Source organism: Argiope bruennichi, chromosome X2 (genome assembly GCF_947563725.1).
Source record: "Argiope bruennichi chromosome X2, qqArgBrue1.1, whole genome shotgun sequence".
Lineage (NCBI taxonomy): Eukaryota > Metazoa > Arthropoda > Arachnida > Araneae > Araneidae > Argiope > Argiope bruennichi.
Genome location: NC_079163.1, coordinates 79,923,122 through 79,946,971, shown reverse-complemented (window position 1 = coordinate 79,946,971; position 23,850 = coordinate 79,923,122). Strand labels below are relative to the sequence as shown.

General features: G+C 29.8%; 1 protein-coding gene across 3 annotated transcripts in view; it reads right to left on the bottom strand.

Annotated features, from left to right (window-relative positions):
- The window catches only part of LOC129960178 (cAMP-dependent protein kinase catalytic subunit 1-like), a 306,102-nt gene that overhangs the window by 219,516 nt on the left and 62,736 nt on the right, over positions 1–23,850 (bottom strand). For all 3 annotated transcript variants that reach the window (XM_056073387.1, XM_056073386.1, XM_056073385.1), the window contains exon 2: positions 6,809–6,863. In XM_056073387.1, coding sequence (XP_055929362.1) covers positions 6,809–6,863 — 55 coding nt within the window. The remainder of the gene's footprint in view (positions 1–6,808; positions 6,864–23,850) is intronic.

Here is a 23,850-nt window from a genome sequence, read left to right as displayed (position 1 = left end):
TCTGTTTTTTAGAGCACTGAACTATATCATTTAAATCGATTTAAATTACTACCTTTTCAATATTTTTTTTCTTACAATTCAGTGCACGTATTCCAGACTCATAGAGAACATTTTTTCGTAATTTGGTTCAAAACTGTCACTTAATATATTTGAAATTTTTAGATGAAAACAGCCATTTCTGGAACGTTTTACTATGTGAAACATTTATTGCCCGAAATTTTGAAAAAGGCGCATTTTATAAGATAATTTGCAGCCAGCTGTAAACATTATGAAAGGTGTGATAAAATTAGTAAATTATGTAAAATCTCCCCAAAGTGATAAAAAGAGACAATTACTGTTCCATCACTGTTTAAATTTCAGCCAATTGTTTAGTTAGCTTATTTTATCTAAAATTAGTATGGCTATTAAAAAAGTATTTCCACATTTTAGTTTAAAGGTCATTAAACAATTAATGCAGAAATACTTAAATTCAAATAAGAGAAGCTATAAAAATCAGTTTTAAATTACCGTTTTATTTACATGCAGAGTTTCTGAAATAATTTGGAGCAATCTTTTGCAATCAATGTCATTATAGCTAACACTTTTCAACTAACAAAGACAATCTAATTATTTTACTCGCAATAATTTTCTTACAGCTGTGCTGTATTTGTTGCTTCAGAAATAGTTGTTTGCTTAGGATTAGCAAAAATAACAATGAGTTATTGAATCTCCAGCAAGTCAGCAGTTTTTACCTTTCCATTCAGGCGATTGTGTGAAGGGTGACTCAACACGCTTGTTGTGAAAGAGAACATAGATTTAAGGTCAAAATAATGTAAATGTGATATTGGCATTCGGTGATAATGAAACTTGTTGAGTCTCTTAAATTTGTTATTTGTTATCTGTTTGGAGGAATTGATCAAAGGGAGAGATTTTTTTCGCTGTGATAAGTTTCTCATCACTTTTATTAAAATGTTATGGAAATGTCATTAAGACAAGAATTCCAACTGTATAAAATGTTTATAATAGCATATATAACGAGTATGATATGCTAATTAAATAATTAACTTATTTTATTTATTAACGGAGGTTACAAGAAATGTAACTATGCAAATTAGCATATCTAATGACGATAACGAATTGCTGAAATTTAATGCAAGAGGCACAATTACAAAACTTAAGGAAGAATCTTAATTATGCAATCTTATACAAGAAACGTAATTATGAAAATTTATTCAAGAAAAATAATAAATGTATTTAGCGTAAAACACATAATAATGCTCTGTTAATTAAATTTAAGAAAATGGTTTTCTTGCTCTTTCTTTCGCGCTCTCTTTTTCTTCTGGTACAGAATATTTAAGATATTAAGAAGATTTTATTTTTCCTTGAAAATAGTAAGTTCTTATATACAATTTAACTTTCTATTATTAGTTAATTTATATAAAAATAATTAATGAATGGAATAATTAATTTATTACCGATTATAAATGACTTTTACATTATTTTATGGAATAATCGGGCATTTCACCAAAGAATAGAATTTTACATTTTAATGATAATGATACAGCATACACTCTTAATGACTGATGTGAAAATGTATTTTAAAAGCAATTTGTATTTTTCATTGTTCGTTTTTATTATATTACTTTCCCATAAAAGTCTTCAGATAGTAAATAATCATAAATTATATCAAAAAGATGCATTTATCTTTTTAAGGAATTTTCACAAACTTCTAAACCCATCTAACTAATGACTTTAAAGATATCTACGGTATCTACAATAATAATGTGGCTTTCCTTTCATAATAAAGAAAAATAGAACCACCAAAGTGCATCCACTTCATCGCGCTCTCTTTTTAACCTAAAAAGACTTTGCAAAAATAAAACGGATCATTTTTTAAAATTATGAAAATAAGTTTTTTTCTTGCGAACTTTAGAGTGGTTTAAATTAGGGACACTTATGTTAATAACGAATCCATATTCTGAAAGAATGGAATAATATGGCTAGGTACATATAAAAATATTGATTATTTTTTATTTTTAATATATGAAGCAACATTAGTTAGTAAGCTTATTTTCATGTATATATCAAAGCTTCTAAAACTACATTTATGAATTTTCTAATTAAATATTCTCATAATGCATACTTGCATAAATCAAACGAATCATTTTTGATAATTATGAAAATTGATTTTTCTTCTTGAGAACTTTAGAGTAGTTCAAAATAGTGAAATTGATGTTAATAACAAATCCATATTCTGAAAGAATAGAAAAATTTGGCTAAGTATATGTAAAAATATTGATTATTTTTATCTTTAATATATGAAGCAGCATTAGTTAGTAAGCTTATTTTCATGCATATATCAAAGCTTCTAAAACTGCATGGATGAATCTTCTAAATAAATATTCTAACAATGCTTTTTTAATGATCCATATCTTTTTTTTACCAAATGAGCTAACTTTGATCAATTACTGGTACATGACAGAATATTGCTTGATTTTTGAATATTTAATGTCTCGAAGAGGTGGAAAAATTGTAAAAGATTCAGAAATACAAATTCTTGTGTTTTACTTGGTATGTAATACATAAACTTGAAAACAGTTGTGTACAATATAACTAGAAAACTACAACTTTCAGGAACGGATTAATTATTTCACCCATTAAGTAAGAAAAAGAATCGAGAAGAACATTAATTGCCCTTTCTGAATATCGTAAATAAAATAGATATCAATGTTTTCTTCATGGTTTGGGCGGAAGCCAAAAGTGAGTGTGAAGTTAATTGAATCTGAATCCGTCTCCGTGATTCTTTCAATTCTTAATTCTAATACTCAAGAAAAATGGGAAAGATTATTAAATCTTTAAAAATAAATGAAGCCGAAAGATATAAAAATAAAGCGAGAAGGTGTCGAATCTCACAAAATTTTGTAGATGATTTTTTGTTTTCATTTCTCCACAGAGTTTTTTTGGCTTTTCAGATTAAGTTTCAGTTCTGGCTTGAAGTTAGTTGTTATATCACTGAAACCTTTTTTTCTTTCTATCTCATGAAGAAGAGCTTAGTTGTACTCTTTTGGACGATGCGCTGATTTTCCAGAATAATACATCGTTGTTGTGGTGGTTCTTTTATTTTGTAAAATTAATGACACAGATTGAAGCTATATTAATGCCAGCTAGAAGCAGATATCCTAATCCTGAACCTTAATCAGATAATGATAACAATACCTGAGCTGGCAGGTTATTTTTGAAACTACTGTATGACACCATTGAGAAACAGTTGATGCCAGAACAGATTCATCTAAATTATATGAAATTAATGCACAACCTTTCTCAAACAATTATTTTTATATTTAAACCCCGATTTGTTTGATTTTATTATATGTGCTGTTATTTTAATGAGATTATAGATACATATTTTCTTTTTATTACCTTACTTCAGAATTGTTTGTTTGTGACATGCACCTCTTTCTTCATTGAATATACCTCCTTGCCTTGCTTTAGATTACAACAATTATTTTTCATTTTGTGTGGATGTTATACCTGAAAACTAATACTCATTTGAAATTTTGATAATTTTATACCATTTCCGATTATAGTACAGTGTATGTTTGGCTCATTGTTGTCAAAGCATAATTTTTTCGCAGTTAGTATTTCATACCCTTTATATATTTGGTGGAATCGAAACTCGAACTGCAATTGTCTTATGACGGTTCTAAGAATCCGTCATCAGATCACCATGACTTAACAGCATGGTTCGCACCATTTTGACTTTCTGTCAAGTGACATGCACTACATTTAACCTGGTGTTACACTTTCAAACATTTCACTATACATTTACATGAAAATGCCTGTTTAGTATCCATATTTTAAAAAAAACATATTCACTGGATTATATATTTTCTTCCTTCACGGATCTGGTTTTACCTTTTCTTTCTGAAGAGATAAGAAAGCGGCGTTCGCAGACCAAAAGTAATATTCAAAAAGCAGTATTCTCCCATGGCTTTTTAAGAAGGGCTTTTCTAATCTTATATTTTGTATATTTACGAATAAGTGAGATCAAGAAGTTTTTTCAATGCTTTTAAATCTTTGAAATTTTAGTTAAAATCTTTCAGAAGTTTTATATTTTGAGATTATAGTGAATGTCATCAGAGATAATTTATGTATAGAATTATTACATTATTGCTACCAATGGTAGAAGAAAACTTACTATTAAATTTTGTAAACAGAAAGATGTTTTCAATTTAAAAGAAATTTACCTTTTCTCAAAACAATGTGCCAGAGAATAATTTCAAAGGGAATAGATTACGCAGGAAGGTTTCTTATTTAAAAACGCAGTTAGGAGAAATGTTTGAAACCTTAATACTGAAAGGACAAAAGCATTTTCTGTACAATAAAGAGCATTGTACAATAAAGAACTCTTTTACTACTGTCCTTTTAATTAATAAAAAAATGTAAGTTCCGCTGCCAAAGGCAAAGCAAATATTTCTCAACATTATTCATTGTTGTCGGCAAATGTTTTTTAAAACAACCTGTTTAAAAATACCTACAGTTAAAATAAGGGGAGAATATACATATAACAATTTGTTGCTAGGTTTCTCAAATAAACGTTTCAAATTACTCACAAACATAAAAAAAATCGCAACAAAAAGATTAAAACTATACTGCAATGAGATAAATAAAACACAATTTAAAATTTTGGAAATTATTCTTACAATTTAGTTACAACATCATGTAAAACCATATAAGGAAGTCTATTTCTTTAAAAAAATTTCATGAGCGTTAATCTAGTAAAAAGTGGCTTTATTTGGATGTGCGTTAATGGCTTTTTTTTATTGCTCAATGATATGGAAGTACAGCATTCCTCTGCCTCTATGGTAACAATCTGTTTTTTGATAATAAAAAGAATCTTATGTCGAGGTATCAGCAAGGCATAACAAATATTTAGATAATATTTCATGCCTTAATTCCCAGGAAAAAAAAACCCTAACATTTTCTAAGTCTTAGTGAGACATGGTAGATTTAACAAATATATTACTGATATTTTCGCGCCATTTTTTTGAGTACAATATATGGAAGAGTAATTTTTGACGAGCTGTCGTTTGAAATTAATTTTATATACATTACTATATTCTTTATTTGTCCTTTCTTTTATGAAAATCCGTGCTTCGAAGGGAAAGCTTTCATAAATGTCTGTATAATTTACGATTAGTGCGCTTTTTTTGTCGATAAAATTTTGATAATTTTGCAATTATTACACATTTAATGATATAAATTTATTTCATTAACTTTAATAGACCGGAGAATAATTTTTGATGAAATGTGGTTTAAGATTTATGTTTGGGTATATTCTCCTATTTCTTTTCTATGCTTTTCTATTACAATAAAAAACTGAACTTCGGAAAAATGTTACGTTTAGAAATTTTTGATTCATTTGTAATTGAATCTTCTAAAACAATTGAATTTTCTGTGTAAATGATTGGATTCATCTTGCATAAAAATAAATTTGAATTGAAATTTCTGAAATTTTCAACCTTATGCTATCTGTAAGGATGTCTAGAAAAACGAAGTTTTCTTTAAGTTATAATAAAAAAAATCAGATTTTGACTCTAGTAATTTCATATCTCCAGTTCGCTTTCCTTTAGGTATGCAAACAGATTTCGTCTTCCGATTTAAAAGAAAAGTTCTTCGCACATTCATGAACCTGATTGGTAAACATTAATATGTCTTTCGAGAAGATAATCATTTGACTAAATAAGGATTACCTGAAGATAATCGCTGAAAGGAAATGACAATAGATCGGAAAATGAGGAAATTCATTTACTATTATAGTGAGCTACTAAGTTCTTATTACAAACTAACTTAAACAAATCTATGGTTATTAATACTGAATTTGAATACATATTAATAAGAAGTAAAAATAACCAGAAAAAATTTAATCTATGAATTTTAAATTGCCTTGAAAGTATTCTAAAATTTTTTTATTGGTTGAAATTTTCACGAAAGAGAGAAAAAAAAATAATTATCTGTAGTTTTTAGCCTTTTATATATGTAAAATAAAGTAAAATGGGAAAATGAGAAAGTTGTGGCGTTTTTGTTTGACAATAAAATAGGAAATCATTCGATATTGATTAAACATATTTGTGTAGGCTGTTATACATCATAAAAGAATGGAAAAGCTCTGAAAATTCGAAAATTAATCATATTGAAGGATGCGTTGGTTGGTGTTTTTATGCAGTTTTACCTTAGTTTCAATACATGGAATATAAAAAAAGCAATTGAACGAGCAATTCTTTAATAGTAATATAAAATTATTTTTAAAAAGTAGTATAGTTTATTTTCATGATTAGATTTATTTTCATGATGATTTCTTGCAGTCATTTAAAAAATAATAGAAAAATTCATGAGTGATTTCATTCTTTATAATGAAAATTAATATTTAAATTCTAACCTTTACTATTAAGCTTGATTTAAAATGCGAATCTATTTTTGTCAAGATTATTTTCTTAATTTAAAAGTCTTTGGTATTATTTAAATGTCATTCTGAAAATTCTATTTACTGAATGTGAAAACCATTTTAATGCATATTTTATTATTTATTATAGTATCGAAAATTAAAATACTGTTTTATGTTTAAATAATAAACGATGTTTTATTATTTAAATATAAAACATCGTCTTAAAGCTTTACAAAAGATGTTTAAGATTATCAAATCTTAAATAAACCATTTAAATCCATTATACTATTCAAGACAGAAGACTCGTAGACAATACTACATTAATTCAACGCAGGTTTTAGAATACCTGAAAGAAATCGTAACAAAAATAAAATGAGAACTTACCTTTGTTTTTCTTTTTCCTATTCATGAAAGGCATCTTAAAGAGCTTCAGTTTGAACTAGAATAAAGAAATAAAAGAATTTAAAACATTTGTAACAACATTTTGCTTCAAAGAAATAACAATGAATTATTATGTAAATCTTTCTTCTAAAACGAGATTTGTATTTGAAATAAAACTCTGAACTATTAATAAAGACAATTGTTTAAGAGAATTTGTAGTTTAAAAAAAGCTACATCTTATTCTCTGGGAAATAATAATTCTTTTCTTATTAAACAAAAATAAATACTATAGAAAATCTGTAGAATATCAAAGAAAGCCAGAAAATTTATAATATTCTAGTTTTCTTAACTATTTGAATAAGGCTCATATCTGATACAAAAGCAAAGGGACGAATAGTTTTCCAAATTTTAATTCAAATTCAATCATATAATAACGAGATCATATAATAATAAGACTTTCTATAAAATCGCATTTAAAATAATTTTTTTAAAAATTTAAAAAAAAATTTTAAAAACATTTAATGATATATTAGAGGATGAATAGTTAAATTGAGAAATATATTTAGTAATTTAGAGGAGAAAAAATTCGTTATAAAAAATAAGCAGGTAATTTGTGGTTTTAAATTGAATTTCTGATATTTATTGAAAATTTTCTATAACTGAATTGAGAATTAAAAATTAATTTCAGAAGAAACAAGCACTATAAATGGAGAAAATCACTTGATATAACCGTAATATTAGATATGATTGGAATGACTAAAAGGAAAAAAAAATATCTCCAAAAATCGAAAAAGGGGATTAACTATGAAATAAAGCGGTCTGCTTTCAAAAAATTAAAATGTTTATTCTTTGTATACATTTTTTTTTTTAAAATGGTGTGGTTTTTTTAAATGTTGGCCATGGATAAAGTTTATTCATCATGTTTTCACCATTATTTACCACTTGCACAGAATGAAGTGGGATTATTTATGGTAATTGGGAACGATTTTTGCATCCTTTTTTATTTTATTCGATATACGTTACGGTCGTGGTGGCCTAATGGTAAGGTCTCGGCTTTAGAACCGGAGGGCTTCAAGTTCGAGATCCGATTTCACAGAAGAATCGTCGTATAAGCAGTTCTGGTGCACGTTAAATCCGTCGGGGTCAAAGTCCTCTAGCTGGTGTGGTGTGGAAGTTTGGAGAGCTTCGTGCCAGCTCAGGTATCGTCCTCGTCATCTGACCACGGTTCAAAATTGCGAGGTTCATCCAAAAATAGCTCTAGTGTTGTTTTAAAAAAATGAGACTAACTAAACTAAACTAAACTAATCTTCGATATAAATTATGTGAATACATATTCATGTTATGTAATCTCCCGAAAGAATGCCTTTTTTAGAATTGATTTATTTATAAATCAGTCTAAGTTATAGCGACGCTCATAATTATAATGGTATGTTCCCAATTATCCCTTAAGGAGTAATTAGCAATACCTATTTGGAACCCTAATCACAGTAACGAATTGAGTTGAAGAGAATAAATACAGTTAAAATGATAAGAAACTTCTGCTTATAATTTCAGAATTTATTTTACCGCCCATTCGCATACTGTAATCACCATTCCCAATAACTCATTGCTCAAAATTATTCTACTTTAATAATTTTTTTTAAGCTAATTTAGCTCAAAATATCTTGATGTACCCGAAAAAGATGTTTTTTTTTTTTCAATATTTAGCATTTAAATCTTTCATAAATAACATTTGAAGCGTCTCTTATTCATCTGTTTATTAAATTTCTTTATCAGTACTGAAATAAAATTCAAGAGCTTGGAATAATGAGCTATTTGTATAGATTCAGAGATTTAATTTACAAAGAAAGGGTACAGGCTACAATCGGTAACTAGGATGCGTTTCATTGCATCTTCTGAATTAGGAGAATTATTGATTTGCGTTGAAGATTTAAACCCGGAGGAAAAGTTTTTTCCAAGATAAAAAGTAGTCTTTGAATTTGACTTTGTTATAGATTTAATTTTTTTTTTTTTTTGCTTTTTTAGCAAATTTGAAAGCAGGAGAATCTTGTTACCGGAAAATTCTTCACAAACAAGAATATAATAACGTTTCTTTATTATAGAAATAATTAAGAGAGGTTGTAGGATTTCATATAGAAGAGAATAAGAAGTCCAGGATGTAGATCTAAAGATTGTTTACTCTCTTTTTGTTAAAAGTATTTTTGTTTACTGCAGATGCATATATAGTTTTAAGTTAAGCGTCCAAACTTAAAGTTTTGTTTAGATTAGTGCAATGATTTTTTTTATTTTTATTTTTACTACGTTTTCTTCTTTTTCAAACTTCCAGAAAAGATACAAATGGGAAAAGAAGTATGATTTCCTTTACAGTTCATGCCACTTTCTTGTGCAGTGCTGTCATGAGAACTATCATCATGTAATGGAAGATAATGGGAGCAAGTTAGTGTATGAGTTTTTCAATTGACTAAAATTCTAACAATTAAAACACCATTAAAAAAAACTTTAGAAATAAGGCCCTTTAAGACCGGTTTTATATATCTTGCTTTAATAAACTGCTATAATTTTCAGAAATTAAAGCTTTAGTAATTGCAGGTAAAGCACCGTCTGCTTCTGTATATAGAAATGAGGCATATATACCTTATATTTTGACTTCACAACTACAGAGTGGTTATAGTTAAAGTGCAAGTGTTTGAAAGACATTAGAAGTAAAACTATTTGCGTATTAAAGAAACGATATTTTTTATATTTACAGCATTTTTTTTATATTTACAGCATGGGGAAAGGAGCTATGGACGCTTATTATAGACATTACTTTATACATTGAAATTATAACATATTTTCTTTGTTAAAAGATATGAAATAGATTATTAAATATTTGGAAAATCAAATGCTGCAGACGCAAGAAAGCATGATCCACAGTAACAGCTAACGTTTTCTAGTGAATTTATAGGACATATCTAGTAATACTGCTTCTTAAATAAAAATAGAGTTAGGTTTGCTCTTATAGACACGGTCTTTTAAATATTCCCACAGCTGGAAGTCTAAAGGATTCAAATCAGGCGAATGGGATGGCCAAACATTTCGAAAACATCTGCTAACTATACGATCCTCACTAAAGGTTTGGTGAAGCAATTGTTTAACAGATTGAGAAATATGAGGTGGGGTTCTATCTTTTAAAAATATTGTTGAATCTTTCTTGCAAAGCAGGAATCATTATTTTCCAGAATTTTACAATGACTAATGCCTGTTACGGTATAGCAAAAGAGCCTTGTAGGTGTAAGATTTTCGAAAAGAAAAAATAGATGAATATTAAATTCAGCAGTCATACCGCAACAAAGTGTAACCAGCGTTAAATGCAAGGATTTCACCAAAACAGCATTCAGGTTGGTTGAGCCCCACATCTCCCTAACTTAATTATAAATAACGTAGTCTGGAATTCAGTGAATCGCGAAATATAGAATTTTCATCGCCTCGGGAAAAATGTTAAAAAAATTCATGGGTGAAGGTCATTTTAATCTTTTTACTTCGAAATTTTCATTGCCGAGGATTAATTTACAATAAAATAGTCAAAATACATTTAAAAGACAAGTAAAGCTAACATTTAAGCCAAGTAAAATTAACATTTAAAAGCCAAGTAAAGCTATTACAGGTCTTATTTTTTGATGAATGTATGGAATTTTCTAGAAATCCGAGGAAACAAAAGGCTGTGTCTTCGTTTCAATTAAAGAAAAGTATGTGCTTAAAGTGGGTTAATGTAAACTATTTAATTATGTTTTACACTGTATAAGAATAATTTATCAGAGATTTTATCGTCAAGGACAGAACTTTAAAAATGTATTTTTTGTATTTCTCTTTACACAGCTGATGGCGAATCTAAAATGTCGCCTTGATAGCTGAAGTGGTTAAAGTACTTAACCACTGAGTATGTCCAAAGTCGCATTCTCAATGGGACAGCTTACCAAGTGGACCCAAAATGAAGATAGACTAAAATATCCTTCTAGTTTCTTGGACTTTAATTAAAAATATTTGAAATTACATGTTTTTTAAATGTATAATTTAATTATTGTCGAATCGTGGTTTTTTTTTTTTTTTTTTTTTTGCGCAAGATGAATTAAATTTTTATTATGTGATCTTCTTTATTCACATGTGCTTTCATTGATATCTTTTTGGTCTCTGAACTAAAATTCACCACAAAAAATGATTTACAAGACAAGATGTATTTTCATTGATAGGAATGCAGAAATATTGATCACGAAGCATGCAAATGATTATCGATGGAAATTATTTTTGATAGGGCATGATCTTAATATATGCTTTCATTTTATTTAACTTTTGTCATGTTTGTAATGATTGAATTTTGTAATCGAATGTTATCTCATTTTTTGATGCATTAGAGTTCTGAGTTTTGTACTGCTAATGAAAATTGCATTACTTTTTAATTTGAAGAACGTGATTATAAGTTAATTAATTAATTTTAATAAATTTTGAATGCAAATGAGAGGTGATTTTAGCAGCGAATATTAAAAAAAGGAGAGGCTATTTATAAAAATTAGAAAATAACAAAAAATATTTAAAAAAAACATAGTTTTATTTGTGTAGGTTGAAAATAATTTTTTCACTTAAAAAATGAAAGAAGAACTCCAAATAATTGTAATCACATTTATAATATATTTCTAGTTTTTAATGAACAATTGGGAGCAGTCTTTCTTTTTATATTCATTATGGCTGGTTTCCTTACACCAATGCTCCAAACTAGAAAATGTTCGATTCTACACGTTTTATCTTTTTAATAATATCTCAGATCTGATTATCACAGATTAACTAACGAAATTTGTAGTAGAAAATATGCATATCGGCAGAGTGCTTGAGAAATGAAAAATATATATTATTTGTAGTATTATATTATTTGTAAATATATATTATTTGTATACTTTGGATATACATATACAATAACCTTTGAAATTTTGTTTTCTTACCAAACAGATTCACTAACAGATTGAAATATATTTACTGATAATAACAACAAGAAATTTAGTACTGAATACAAAATGAAAAAAAATGCCGAAATAAAATATTAGAAATAACCTTCAATTCGGACCACGTTAGCTCAAAAATAAAATAATAAAAATTGCGCGCCCCAGCTCATAGATCTATGTTAATTATACATGCTTAAGTTTATTCACACACAGATAAATCAATAAATATAAACATAAGAACAGAAACTTCACTCATTTTCGAAAGACCAAAACAAAAGTTGGATGATATAGGCCAAAATAGGTATATAGGCCATCCGAATGGATGATATAGGCCATCCGAATATGATATAGGCCAAAAGGGCTGGGATATTTTAAATTCCGCCCAGCGTTGCAAACGGCTGTGGACGATTGTATATATATGCTGATTATTTATATGATTACAGCGTGATTTAATCCGTACAGATGGCATAGATACTTTACATGTAGATTTAATTCCTCTAGATTCCTAAAGATTTCCTTTTTTCGCATCGTCGGTTTTTTAAAAAAAATTCACCTAAAATATTCTACAATCACTATAATTTTTATAAGCCTTCAATATCTATTATTTTGTATATTTCAAAAAGAAATTACAAATTATTATGAATAAGAATATAACTCGAATAAAATGGATTATAATAATTTTCTTGAAAATAAATGCTTTACAAAATCATCTGAAATTAAAAACACTATTGGACAGTACGACAAGTCATGTTCTTTAGATTAAATTTGACTCCTCAATATTTTTGAAACAGTCAGAAAGTACCCAAATTCTTTTAAAAGAATGCTTCATACTGTTGCCAAAATTATGATAAAAATAAAATATACATAATTATTAGTCATTTAAATTCATTTTAATTTTACATAATAATGCTGTATATACACTGAAAACCGACGAAAACATTATACTTGAGAGAAAAAAAATCCAAAATTCTTAAAGAGTTTCTTTTTTAATGGGTTACTTCTCCTAATTATTATTAATATTCGATCATTATAATTATTCAGTATAACAATCTGCAGAAAGAATCTGCTAAAAAGAAATCAATAAAATATTTAAAAATAAGATTTTAAAGATTTCTTTTTTTTTATTTAAAATCTTTGGTTAAAATAAGTAATGGTTGGTCCATTTTAGACTGTTCAACAAACATCACATCATATAAAATTTAGAAAGTTCCAATTTCTAAATTTATTCAACTCGACCTTTGTTACATTTTAAGCATTAATCATCTAGACTTTTCTCATAGCAACCCTGACGCAACTTTCATTTTATATTCTACATTCGTGTATTAATTATGGCCCAAAGACTTCTAGAACTTCTGTAGTCGAAGATAAATTTCCTTCCGAAGCAAATTATTAAGCGTTAAAGCGATTATTGCGGCATCATTATTCACTGATATTGTTTCGTTGTAATTATTCCTTTTGCAAATGTCTAAGGTTAAACGGAAATTCAGAACGCAAGAATCTATTCAAATGATATAGTGAAACACTGTTCTTGAATGTATATTTTCAACCCCATTGGTCTTAAAAGTACATTTTTTTTAGTAAAAACAAAAAATAAAGTACACGATATGCGATTAAAAATTCTTACCCCAAAGGTTGTAGTGCTAGTAGAATGGCTATTTTCCATACTTAGAAAGCAGAAGTCGATTCGCGTAGTATGATGTGAAGTTGCTTGTAAATGTCTAAGGCTTTTTGAAAATGTCCGAGGTTTAAATGCAATCCTGAGTTTACATAGTGAATCACGTGATTTACAGGAACAATTTTCTTATATTTGCATATCATTAGCTCCTTTCTTGTGAAGAATAAATATTTTACTAAGAGCAAAAAAAAAAAAAAAAAAAAAAAATAGATTTTAAAATAGACAATACGCTTCATTAGCGAAATTTTTTATTCAGGGTGTCTTTCTGATAGAGTAAATATCTTTTGTTTTTTAAAGAAACGGAAGCCGTTGCTGTGTATTATGAAACAATTCTTATTATGCATTCTGCTTATTTGCACTATCTCGTATACGAAATATAGATAAAGCATTATAATATTAAAAAAATTCTAATTGAAGATTTTGACGAATCTGAATGCTTTAGATTTTATTGAGTAAAAAAAAAAAAAAAAGGCATTATGTTTTTCTGTCCGTCAGCCTGTACGTATGTGAATACGATTAATTAATACGAGGGCAATTCAGAAACTAACCTCCGATTGGTCACAGTGCGGGTAGTGGGGGGAGTAGCGCGCCATCTGTGCATTCACACGCTCAGCAGGTCAGTCGGCATCAAGCCGTAGTCGAGTGAACATCGTACCTGCGCTAGTTTAGTTTTTGTGGCAGTTTGAAATGTGTGCTGCAATAGAAAATCCCGCCAAATGTGAAGTGCGTGCTGTTATAAGGTTTTTTACAGCCAAAGGATACTCTGCAGCAGCTATTCATCGTGAGCTTTGTGCCGTGTACGGACCAAAAGTTATGAGTGAAGGAGTTGTCCGTGAATGGGTACGTTTATTTAAAAGTGGACGAGAAAACTTTCATGATGAAGAGAGGAGTGGTAGACCATCCTTGGTGACTGACGAACTCGTTCAGACAGTTGATGCAAAAGTTCGTGAAAATCGACGTTTCACAATGGCGGAGTTGTCTACTGATTTTCCACAGATTTCTAAGACTCTTTTGTACGAGATAGTGACAGCAAGATTGGGTTACCGTAAGTTCTGTGCACGATGGGTGCCCAAAATTCTTACCGACCACCACAAAAGTCAAAGAAGGGCCTCTGCATTAGACTTTCTGTCACGTTATGAGGACGAAGGAGAACCATTGTTAAACAGAATCGTGACCGGTGACAAAACCTGGATTAAGTACGTGAACCCTGAGACAAAAGAACAATCAAAGATGTGGGCACATTCAGATTCGCCTACCAAACCAAAAAAAGCCCGGCAAGATTTTTCTGCCAGTAAACTGATGGCAACGGTGTTTTGGGATGCCAAAGGGGTGTTGTTGGTTGAATTCATGGAACGTGGGACGACCATTAATCAAGACGTGTACTGTGAAACACTAAAAACATTACGACGGGCTATACAGAACAAACGCCGTAGTATGCTGACTTCCGGTATCGTTTTGTTGCACGATAACGCCCGTCCTCACTCTGCTCGCAGAACAACAGCCCTTCTTGAGTCCTTCAAGTGGGACGTTTTCAACCATCCACCTTACATCCCAGATCTGGCGCCAAGCGATTATCACCTCTTCATGCGTATGAAGAAATGGCTCGGGTCCCAGCGGTTTGATGACGACGAAGAGCTCAAAGATGCGGTCACAGGCTGGCTCAAGGCACAAGCGGGTGATTTTTATGCAGAAGGAATTTCAAAGCTTGTGAAGAGATACGATAAGTGCCTCAATCGTTATGGAGACTATGTCGAAAAATAGTGCAAAGATGTAGTTGTAAGATGTATATATTAAAATATTTTTACTTAACTTGGTGTATTTTTTTCAATCAACCGGAGGTTAGTTTCTGAATTGCCCTCGTACTTTGAGCTAGAGACGGATGAAATTCAGTATCTGGATTTAAACCCAAATTTGTAGATTTCTATCTAATTTTGGACGAAATCTATGCAGATGAAATCTGTCTGGCTGGCTATTTGAGTACAAGAGAACTCAATAATAATAGAAACTTAACGATCTACGGACATAAAATTTGGTACAAATTTGATACAGTATAAAAATTGGTACAGGTAATATTTGGTAAAATTTAGTACAGGATAAAAACTGGTACATGTAATATTTGATAAAATTTGGTACAGGATAAAAATTGGTACATGTAATATTTGGTAAAATTTGGTACAGGATAAAAATTTAGCTTCTTATCAAAATTGAACCAAATCTACCAAAGAATTTACCATATGTCGGTCAGTACTTTCGTTTTATATTAAAACAATAACTCAAAATGAAATGATCTTGTGACTACAATTGTTGTTCTGTGTCAAATTTCGGTTTCAATCGATCGGGAAAAAAGGCGTCCAAAATCCGCTTTTTCTTTTTCTGTACTTCTGTATTGATCGAATACTAACAATTAATCATCAAATATCTCAAGCTAATAGGTTATTTGATACTATTGTTCGCTAATAACATGGAGTTAATAATACACAAGTATATTTATTAGAGAGTATTCGAGAGAGATTTGGGAAGACTGCTTCCGTTTGTTATAAAAAGCAAGCGAGGGAAAAACGCTATCTACTACAAAATAAATTATAATAAACACACCCTTTTTTAGAAGATTTTCTGAAATAAAGGCATAAGGAAATTAAAATTGAGAAAGACATTGAATTATAAGCTCAAATTTCTCTGAAATTATTTTTAAACATAGTATCAGGACCATTCATTTTTTTCAGCTTTCATTTCCAAAAGTGTTTGTTGTATAAATTTGTTTTAAATGTTAAAAAAATAAATGGTTATACCTGTATTTACAAAATAGTAACACTCTAAAGCTGCGTTGTTTGGAACAACAAATATGTAATTTATATGAAAAACATCAAATTAATTTTAATAAATTCGCTAATCATAATTTGGCGTTGTGATTGTCCGTTTTATTTTTGCATTAGGATTGACATGATGTTAGTTCATGGTACATGGATACTGTTACGAAATTTTCCGGGGTTCGTTTGGATAGTGGGAGTTATATGGTGTGGAGAATGCTATATCAGCAGGCGGCAGTAGAAAAAGAAACAACGACGTTTATTTACACGAAGACACATAGGACAGCACAAAGACGACAACTATATACAGCACACAATTATCTTCAGACGAGGCGTGCAGACAACAGACTCTACGGCAAACAGTAGCGCACAGCTTACTTCAGCACTAGCTTGACTCCGTCGCTGATCCGCTAATCCCTGGAAGACCAGTTCTTAACCGTCGATTCCGACTACTCTCTCCGATCTGGTTCACGACGACGACTCTGGTTCACTACTACGACTACTCTTTCGCTTCCGAGTACTCTTCGACTCCACTGGTTCGCGACTGCCCGGCAGTTGCGGCTGCTTCCTTTTATAGGTCTCAGGAGGCGGGGCTAGAAGCCTCTCAACCAATCAGGAACGCTCAAGGCGTAACTCGGTTCCTACTGGACGGGTCGGGAAAATTCTCAATGTTTTGGGTATAATCTATTTTAGCGCCAAAGTCGCCAAATTCGTCGCCAAGTCGCCAAATGGTCGCCAAGTTTGTCGTCAAGCTCTGGGACCTCCTATGGAACCCACTATGCTGGGAAGCTGCATCGCAGATTCGTAACAATACTTTTACGAACAAAATATTAGGTTTCCACCTTTTCTGACGAGAAACTATCTAATTTAATTAAATAAACTCAAAAATTTGTCAGAATGGAACAAATTCCTTATAATAATTAAATATAAGACTCTGAAATATTTACTTTGAAAGTTATCATTAATCGTTGCCATTGACACAATATGGCAGTGAAATTATTTTAGACATTACAGCAGTTAAAATATTACTCACAATACAGAGAATAGTCTAAGAAAACAGAAAGAAGGCAATTCCCACTATTTTTGAAATGACCAATCATAGAAGAAACAATTTTAGCACTCATTTCAATATGTCCTCTTTTAAGCTGCAATAATCTGGACACAAAATCCCGATTGTGGTGCCGGTAGGTTCCAGACTTAAATGCCAATTCCACCGAAGAACCGATATCACGTCAAAACCTGGTTCACATTAAACCAAATGGGAATAAATGTTCTTTCAGAATGAAGCGAAATTTTGGAATGGCCATATCAGCTCAAATGTCGACTTCGTCTTCTAATCGCCATTCGAAATTAAGAGGAGCATTCCAAAATAGCCCTGGTGCTAGTTCAAAACCGGACCTTGATGTAATTAAGCTAATAAAATTAAACGGAACGATGCGTCTGGTTAGTTAAATTTCGAAGGAAATGCAGAGTTTTGACTAATAAAGAAATAAACTAGTAGAAAAAGTATTCTTTAGAAGTGTAAAACCGATTAAAAAAAAAATCACATTTTTAATTACTGAGTTATTCTCAAATTACAGGAAAAAAAATTATAACAGAATAAAAAGTCTTCAATTTTAATTTATGAAAATATTATTATCAATATGAGACTTTAACGTCGCATTATGTTGGTGTTGTTGTTTCTTATGGCACTTGCCATGGACAAGCCCGCTGTTACGAAGGCAGCGATATTAAGCCGGTGGGGGAGCGTCTCTTGTTTTTATAGTAGCGCCAACTATGGCCAAGAGTACGAATTTGCTACTCACGCATCACTCATTCGCTTGCACAACCCCTTTTTACAGGAGGGCACATTCACACATCTCACAGATAAAACAACCATGCCCAAACCGGGACTCTAACCCAGGACCCCCAGATCACGGGGAAGGCGCGCTACCCTTGTGCCAGGACGCCGGGACGGCTCATTATTATCATTGAAAGTGAAAGAGTGTAGATTCAAACAATAAAATAGACCGGACTATTTTTGTCATAACAAAGATTAAGGGGAAAAGGAAATATTTTAATATTTCTAGTATATTTACATCCACTATAGTCATCAGAATCAGCATTCGAGTGAGACCATCCGACATGAAAATATTATTACCAATATGAGACTTCAACGGCACATTATTACCATTGCAATTGAAATAATGTGGATTAAAACAATGAAATAGACCGGACTATTTTTGTCATAAGAAAGATTAAGGGGAAAAGGAAATATTTTAATATTTTTAGTATATTTACATCCACTATAGTCATCAGAATCAGCATTCGAGAGAGACCATCCGACATGAGAATATTATTACCAATATGAGACTTCAATGATGCAATATTATCATTGAAACTAAAAAAGTGTAGACTCAAGCAATAAAATAGACTGGACTATTTTTGTCATAACAAAGATTAAGGGGAAAAGGAAATATTTTAATATTTCTAGTATATTTACATCCACTATAGTCATCAGAATCAGCATTCGAGTGAGACCATCCGACATGAAAATATTATTACCAATATGAGACTTCAACGGCACATTATTACCATTGCAATTGAAATAATGTGGATTAAAAAAATGAAATAGACCTGACTATTTTTGTCATAACAAAGATTAAGGGGAAAAGGAAATATTTTAATATTTCTAGTATATTTACATCCACTATATAGTCACCAGAGTGAACATTCGAGAGAGACCATCCAACATGTCACATACGTTTCTCTGTATCATGTATGTTCGACGTAGAAGTAAATAAACTGGTATAAGTAAAAAATGACTACACGAGAAAGACAATATGCTAGACGAGATTTCTTTTTTGCGTTGCCTAGACATTCTAGTATCTGGAAGGCAGAATATTTCGCACGAAAGAATACAGTTAGGGATTTGTTCTTGAAATCTCTTCCGGAATCCAGACATTGAAGGATGTCACTTTTCTCTGACAGTAAAGAGACTTATGGAGCATATGAGAAAAGCGAAGGTATATAAGGAGTAGCTCGAGAAAATACTCTTCTATTACTTTTCCGGAAATATTTTGGGACTTCTCGTATGTGCACCTAATTTTGAAAAGTGAGATGCTTTTAGTTCTTTGCAGCTTTGGGGTTTCAACGTTAATTCTAGAAACAATTAATAGGAGAAAACTCCTTTTTAAATTTATTTTTAATTAACAAATCGGCACTGACGTTTTGCAGCTTTGGTGTTTCAACGTTAAGTCTAGAAACAATTAATAGGAGAAAACTCCATTTTAAATTTAATTTTTAATTAACAAATTGACACTGACCTTTTGCAGCTTTGGTGTTTCATCGTTAATTCTAGAAACAATTAATAGGAGAAAACTCATTTTTAATGACATTTTAAAATATACACATTGTTTTATTTGGTTACAAAATATTACTTTAGAGATAGATATTAAAATTTAAGTGGCAGGATATCCGTCACAATCTATTTCGAAATAATTCATATGTCCTTTTTTTTAAATGTCAAAATACATTTATTAAATCTCAAATTCTTATTTTTTCATTACATTTAATAAATCCTTCATAAAGTTTAATATTGAATTTGGTTTCAAAATAATGCTGAAAGCAGATTAAAGTTGTTTGTCATAAAATTCTTTTTTGATAAGTATGACTCAAATTCTGAGAGATTATTATTATTCTAGAAACATAAGATAATGCAAAAAAACAACGTATCGCTTTTATTGTCATTTTGAATTATTCTGATTCTAAAGAAATCAGATAATGCAATACGAATGTTAAGAATTTTTAAAAGAAATATATAAAGCGATATCTCGAATATTTTCCTGGCATAGGAAGTTCATAAAAAATAATTCAGAAAGCAGAATGATTCAAATTAATCAAAATAAAAATAGATAAGAATGCAAAGGAAGAGATATCTTTGAATCATTCCAATTTATTTTCAAGAGAAATCTGATGTTACTTTATTATTTCAGCAAATAATATTCTCACCATGAGACTGAGTATTACGAATGTTTACTGTTTTAATTTTGGAGCAGAAAATTTATTTAATATTTTTGAAATGGAATTAAATGAAATTATCAGATATAAAAACAAATTTCAAATCTGTGTGATCTCACAAATATTTGTGGAACGAAATGTTTTCAGAAAAAAGTATCCGTTAATTTATTCCATCATGAAAACTAAAATTTAACTTAAAAGATAAACACATTTAAGTGCCATTTTTTTTTTTTTTTTACCTTGCAACTCGCACGAAATTTTTTTGCAAATAAATCATGAGTTGTCATTTTTGACTTTTGACATTTCGGATAAATTCTGCTGCTTAACCCTTTAAAGGGCCATTTTTTTCTAGTCATATTATGTTAAAATATTTTTAGGCTTGAAATTAGAATAAGAAAAGAGATTCATTTAGATTATTAGATAAATTTAATTTGATTAATTAATTGATTTGGTTAATTAATAATTAAGTAACAAATCAAGACACGTCATTTTGTGTGAGATAAAGAACTGAAGCATCTAAGTTTTTGTCTTTCTAAAAAAAAAAATTCAGAACTTATGCCAACCTACATAATTTCATACAAAGATTGATAAATCGACCCTAGAAAGGGTTAAGCTATTTTTTTCACCCTCGTCTATTCTGCGTAAAGCCGTTACAAGTTGATTTAAGAAGATAACATTCAAATTAATTTTGTTTAAAAGTCATAAATGAAATGAATGCAAAATTAAACACATTTATTGACAGAATGATTCATTTCATTCAAAAAACAGGAACAGTAAAAGTATGAATTTCTTAAAATATTGTTGCAATTAAAAAACCTAAAAAACGTCATTAAATTTGTATACTATACAAGAAAGACATTTTATTACTCAATTCGTATATAAAAATTTAAAGAGCAGAAAGATAACTATACAAAACATCAATACACCATTAATAACTGGTAGTGGTGCAAATATTTTAGCACGAATCTGTTATAAGCTAAGATATTTTGCTTTCTGTGTTCTTTTATCATTTTTTGTGCTTTTCTCTTTTAGGGTGAAAAAGACCGAAATAAAATTAGTATTTCTATTGAAGAAATTAATACTCTTTTATTAAATATAAGATCACGTTGAAGTACAGTTATGTTTGTAAATGATGTTTATAAATATGTATCAAAATCAGTTTAAAAATGGAAAAGATTTATGAAAAAAAATAATATTGTTTTATTCAGTTCTATATTTTGCTATATCATATATAACGATATATCTTAATTTAATTTATAGCTGAATTAATTTCCTATTTTTTTATCTTAAATTAACCCATGTTACTTTATTCTAGAATTTTCTCTTCCTTCTTAATCCAGATTTCATTTTTTTAATTATTTCTAACACGCGCTCTGAAAAACGCTTTAGTTCTCAGGTTGCAAAAGCAAGGATGAAAATCCCTAACTCCCCGGCATACCTTTCAAAGATTCCCTTTCTTAAATGGACACGAAATCCTTATAAGAATCTCTTGGTAAAAACACTAAAGTAAAAACTTATCAGACTTTCTTCTTGTGTCTCGATGCAGACAAACGAGTTTCATTACTTTTCCCCATGCACAATCATGCCCTCCTGAGTTAAAATAAACTGAAGTTAATTCCAAATCTGTCTTTCTTTCAGCCACGTATTTGAAAAATTTTGTTATATATATATATATATGTGTGTGTGTGTGTGTGTAATAATTTCTAATTAATTTAAGCTCTAAAACTAAAAATCTAAAAATAATTTTTTTGTCACTCGGTCTCTGGCATCATTGTAACTTTAACTCCTGAGTTGCGCATGATATTATTTTCCAACAAATCAAAACGCTGTGCTCTCAAATTCTTTTCCAAAACTATAACTCTGTGCTGCTGTCTTTATTGCTTTAACAAAGAAATCCTGACAAAAGTTAGAAATAGGACTATTTCCCTGAAATTCTGAAGAATAAAAATCGTTAAAGAATTCTAACCTGTTTGTTCAAGAAATGTTTTACATATGTATTGATTTCTTATCGCATATTATTTTTTAAATCTTACCATCACAGTACTCATTACAGAACTTATTAACCCTTTCTAGGGCCGTGGGAAGTATGCTTCCCATCAAATTTATCAATCTTTGTATGAAATTATGTAGGTTGGCATAAGTTCTGACAAATTTTTTTAGTAAAACAGAAACTAAGATGCTTCAGTTCTTTATCTCACATAAAATGATGTGTCTTGATTTGTTAATTATTAATTAACCAAATTAATTAATTAATGAAATTAAATTTATCTAATAAGCTAAATGAATCTCTTTTCTTATTTTAATTTCTATCCTTAAAATATTTTAACATAGTATGATTAGAAAAAAATGGCCCTTTAATGGGTTAACTAGAATTAATTTTTTTGTATTCATGAATCATTCTTTTAATGCTTATCACTAAAATGATACAATAGAGTCAATTCATGTTCGGATGATAATCATCGAATTCACTGTTCTTGTTTATTTTTTGAATTCATAATAAATCTTGTTAGGCGAAAAAAAGGATGTGACAGCACATTTGAAAACATCATATTAGATGACAAGGGCAGTTTTGCTTGTCATGTGATGGTGGTAAAGTGACTTACCTCAATTTTTTACTGCATAATTCTTTCAAAAAAGAACGATTGGCAAATCTAATTTAATACAATTTCATTATTCGATTAATTCTATGAAGAACTTAAGAATCTTTAGGCTCACCAGATTTTTTTCCATGAGACAATTTCAAGAAAGTGTCGCTCAAATGAATTTTCTTTTACAAAATTGTTATCCTTTTTTTTTTATTCTATTACTCTTTTTTTTTCCTTTCTTTTTTGGGCTCCTTGACCTGGATTGCGGACACACCCTTCTTCAGACCAAAATACAACTTGAGTCAAAATGTTACATGAAAGACTATCAAAGGCTTAGAGAGTCAATTCTAAGTTTCTGTTAGTAAACAAAAAGTGTGTCTATCTAAAAATAAGTTGAGGTTGAAGGAGGCGAGCTTCAAGCAAAGAAGAAAATGTGTCGTTTTTAAATCGAGTCGCGCACACTGCTTTCTGCCAAATTACCAAGTTCAAAGAAGCTGGAGCCGAATCCAGTTTATTTTCTCCTCCAATTTTTGAGAATTTTTTTTTAAAAAAGGAAGCTTTCAATAACAGTTTCTGTTTCTGCTTTGGTTTCAAGAAAGATTTGACTGTACGAAACAATTAACATTTGCAATAAATCTTTTGTCTGTTTTTAATTTAGAAGGAATATACTAACCTTTAACCAGACAGCGATGCATATTTGTATATCTAACATTTTTGTCTTTTTATACATTTTTATTGAACTTGACTTGCGTCATGTTCGTAAAGATGGAATTCAGAAATGATTTTTCACACAATTCTTGCTGTGCTAGAGCTTTGAAATTTTGTGCACCTGGATATTCTCGATGATTATGCATTACTTTAATGCTTTTAGAAATTAATTATTAGCCAATCAATTTCTTGGATTAAGTTTTGATTCCATATCAGTGATCCCACCTTGTAGTGAATTATAAAAAATAATAAAAATTCCAAAATTCATATTCATAATCATGATTTTTAAATTAAAAAC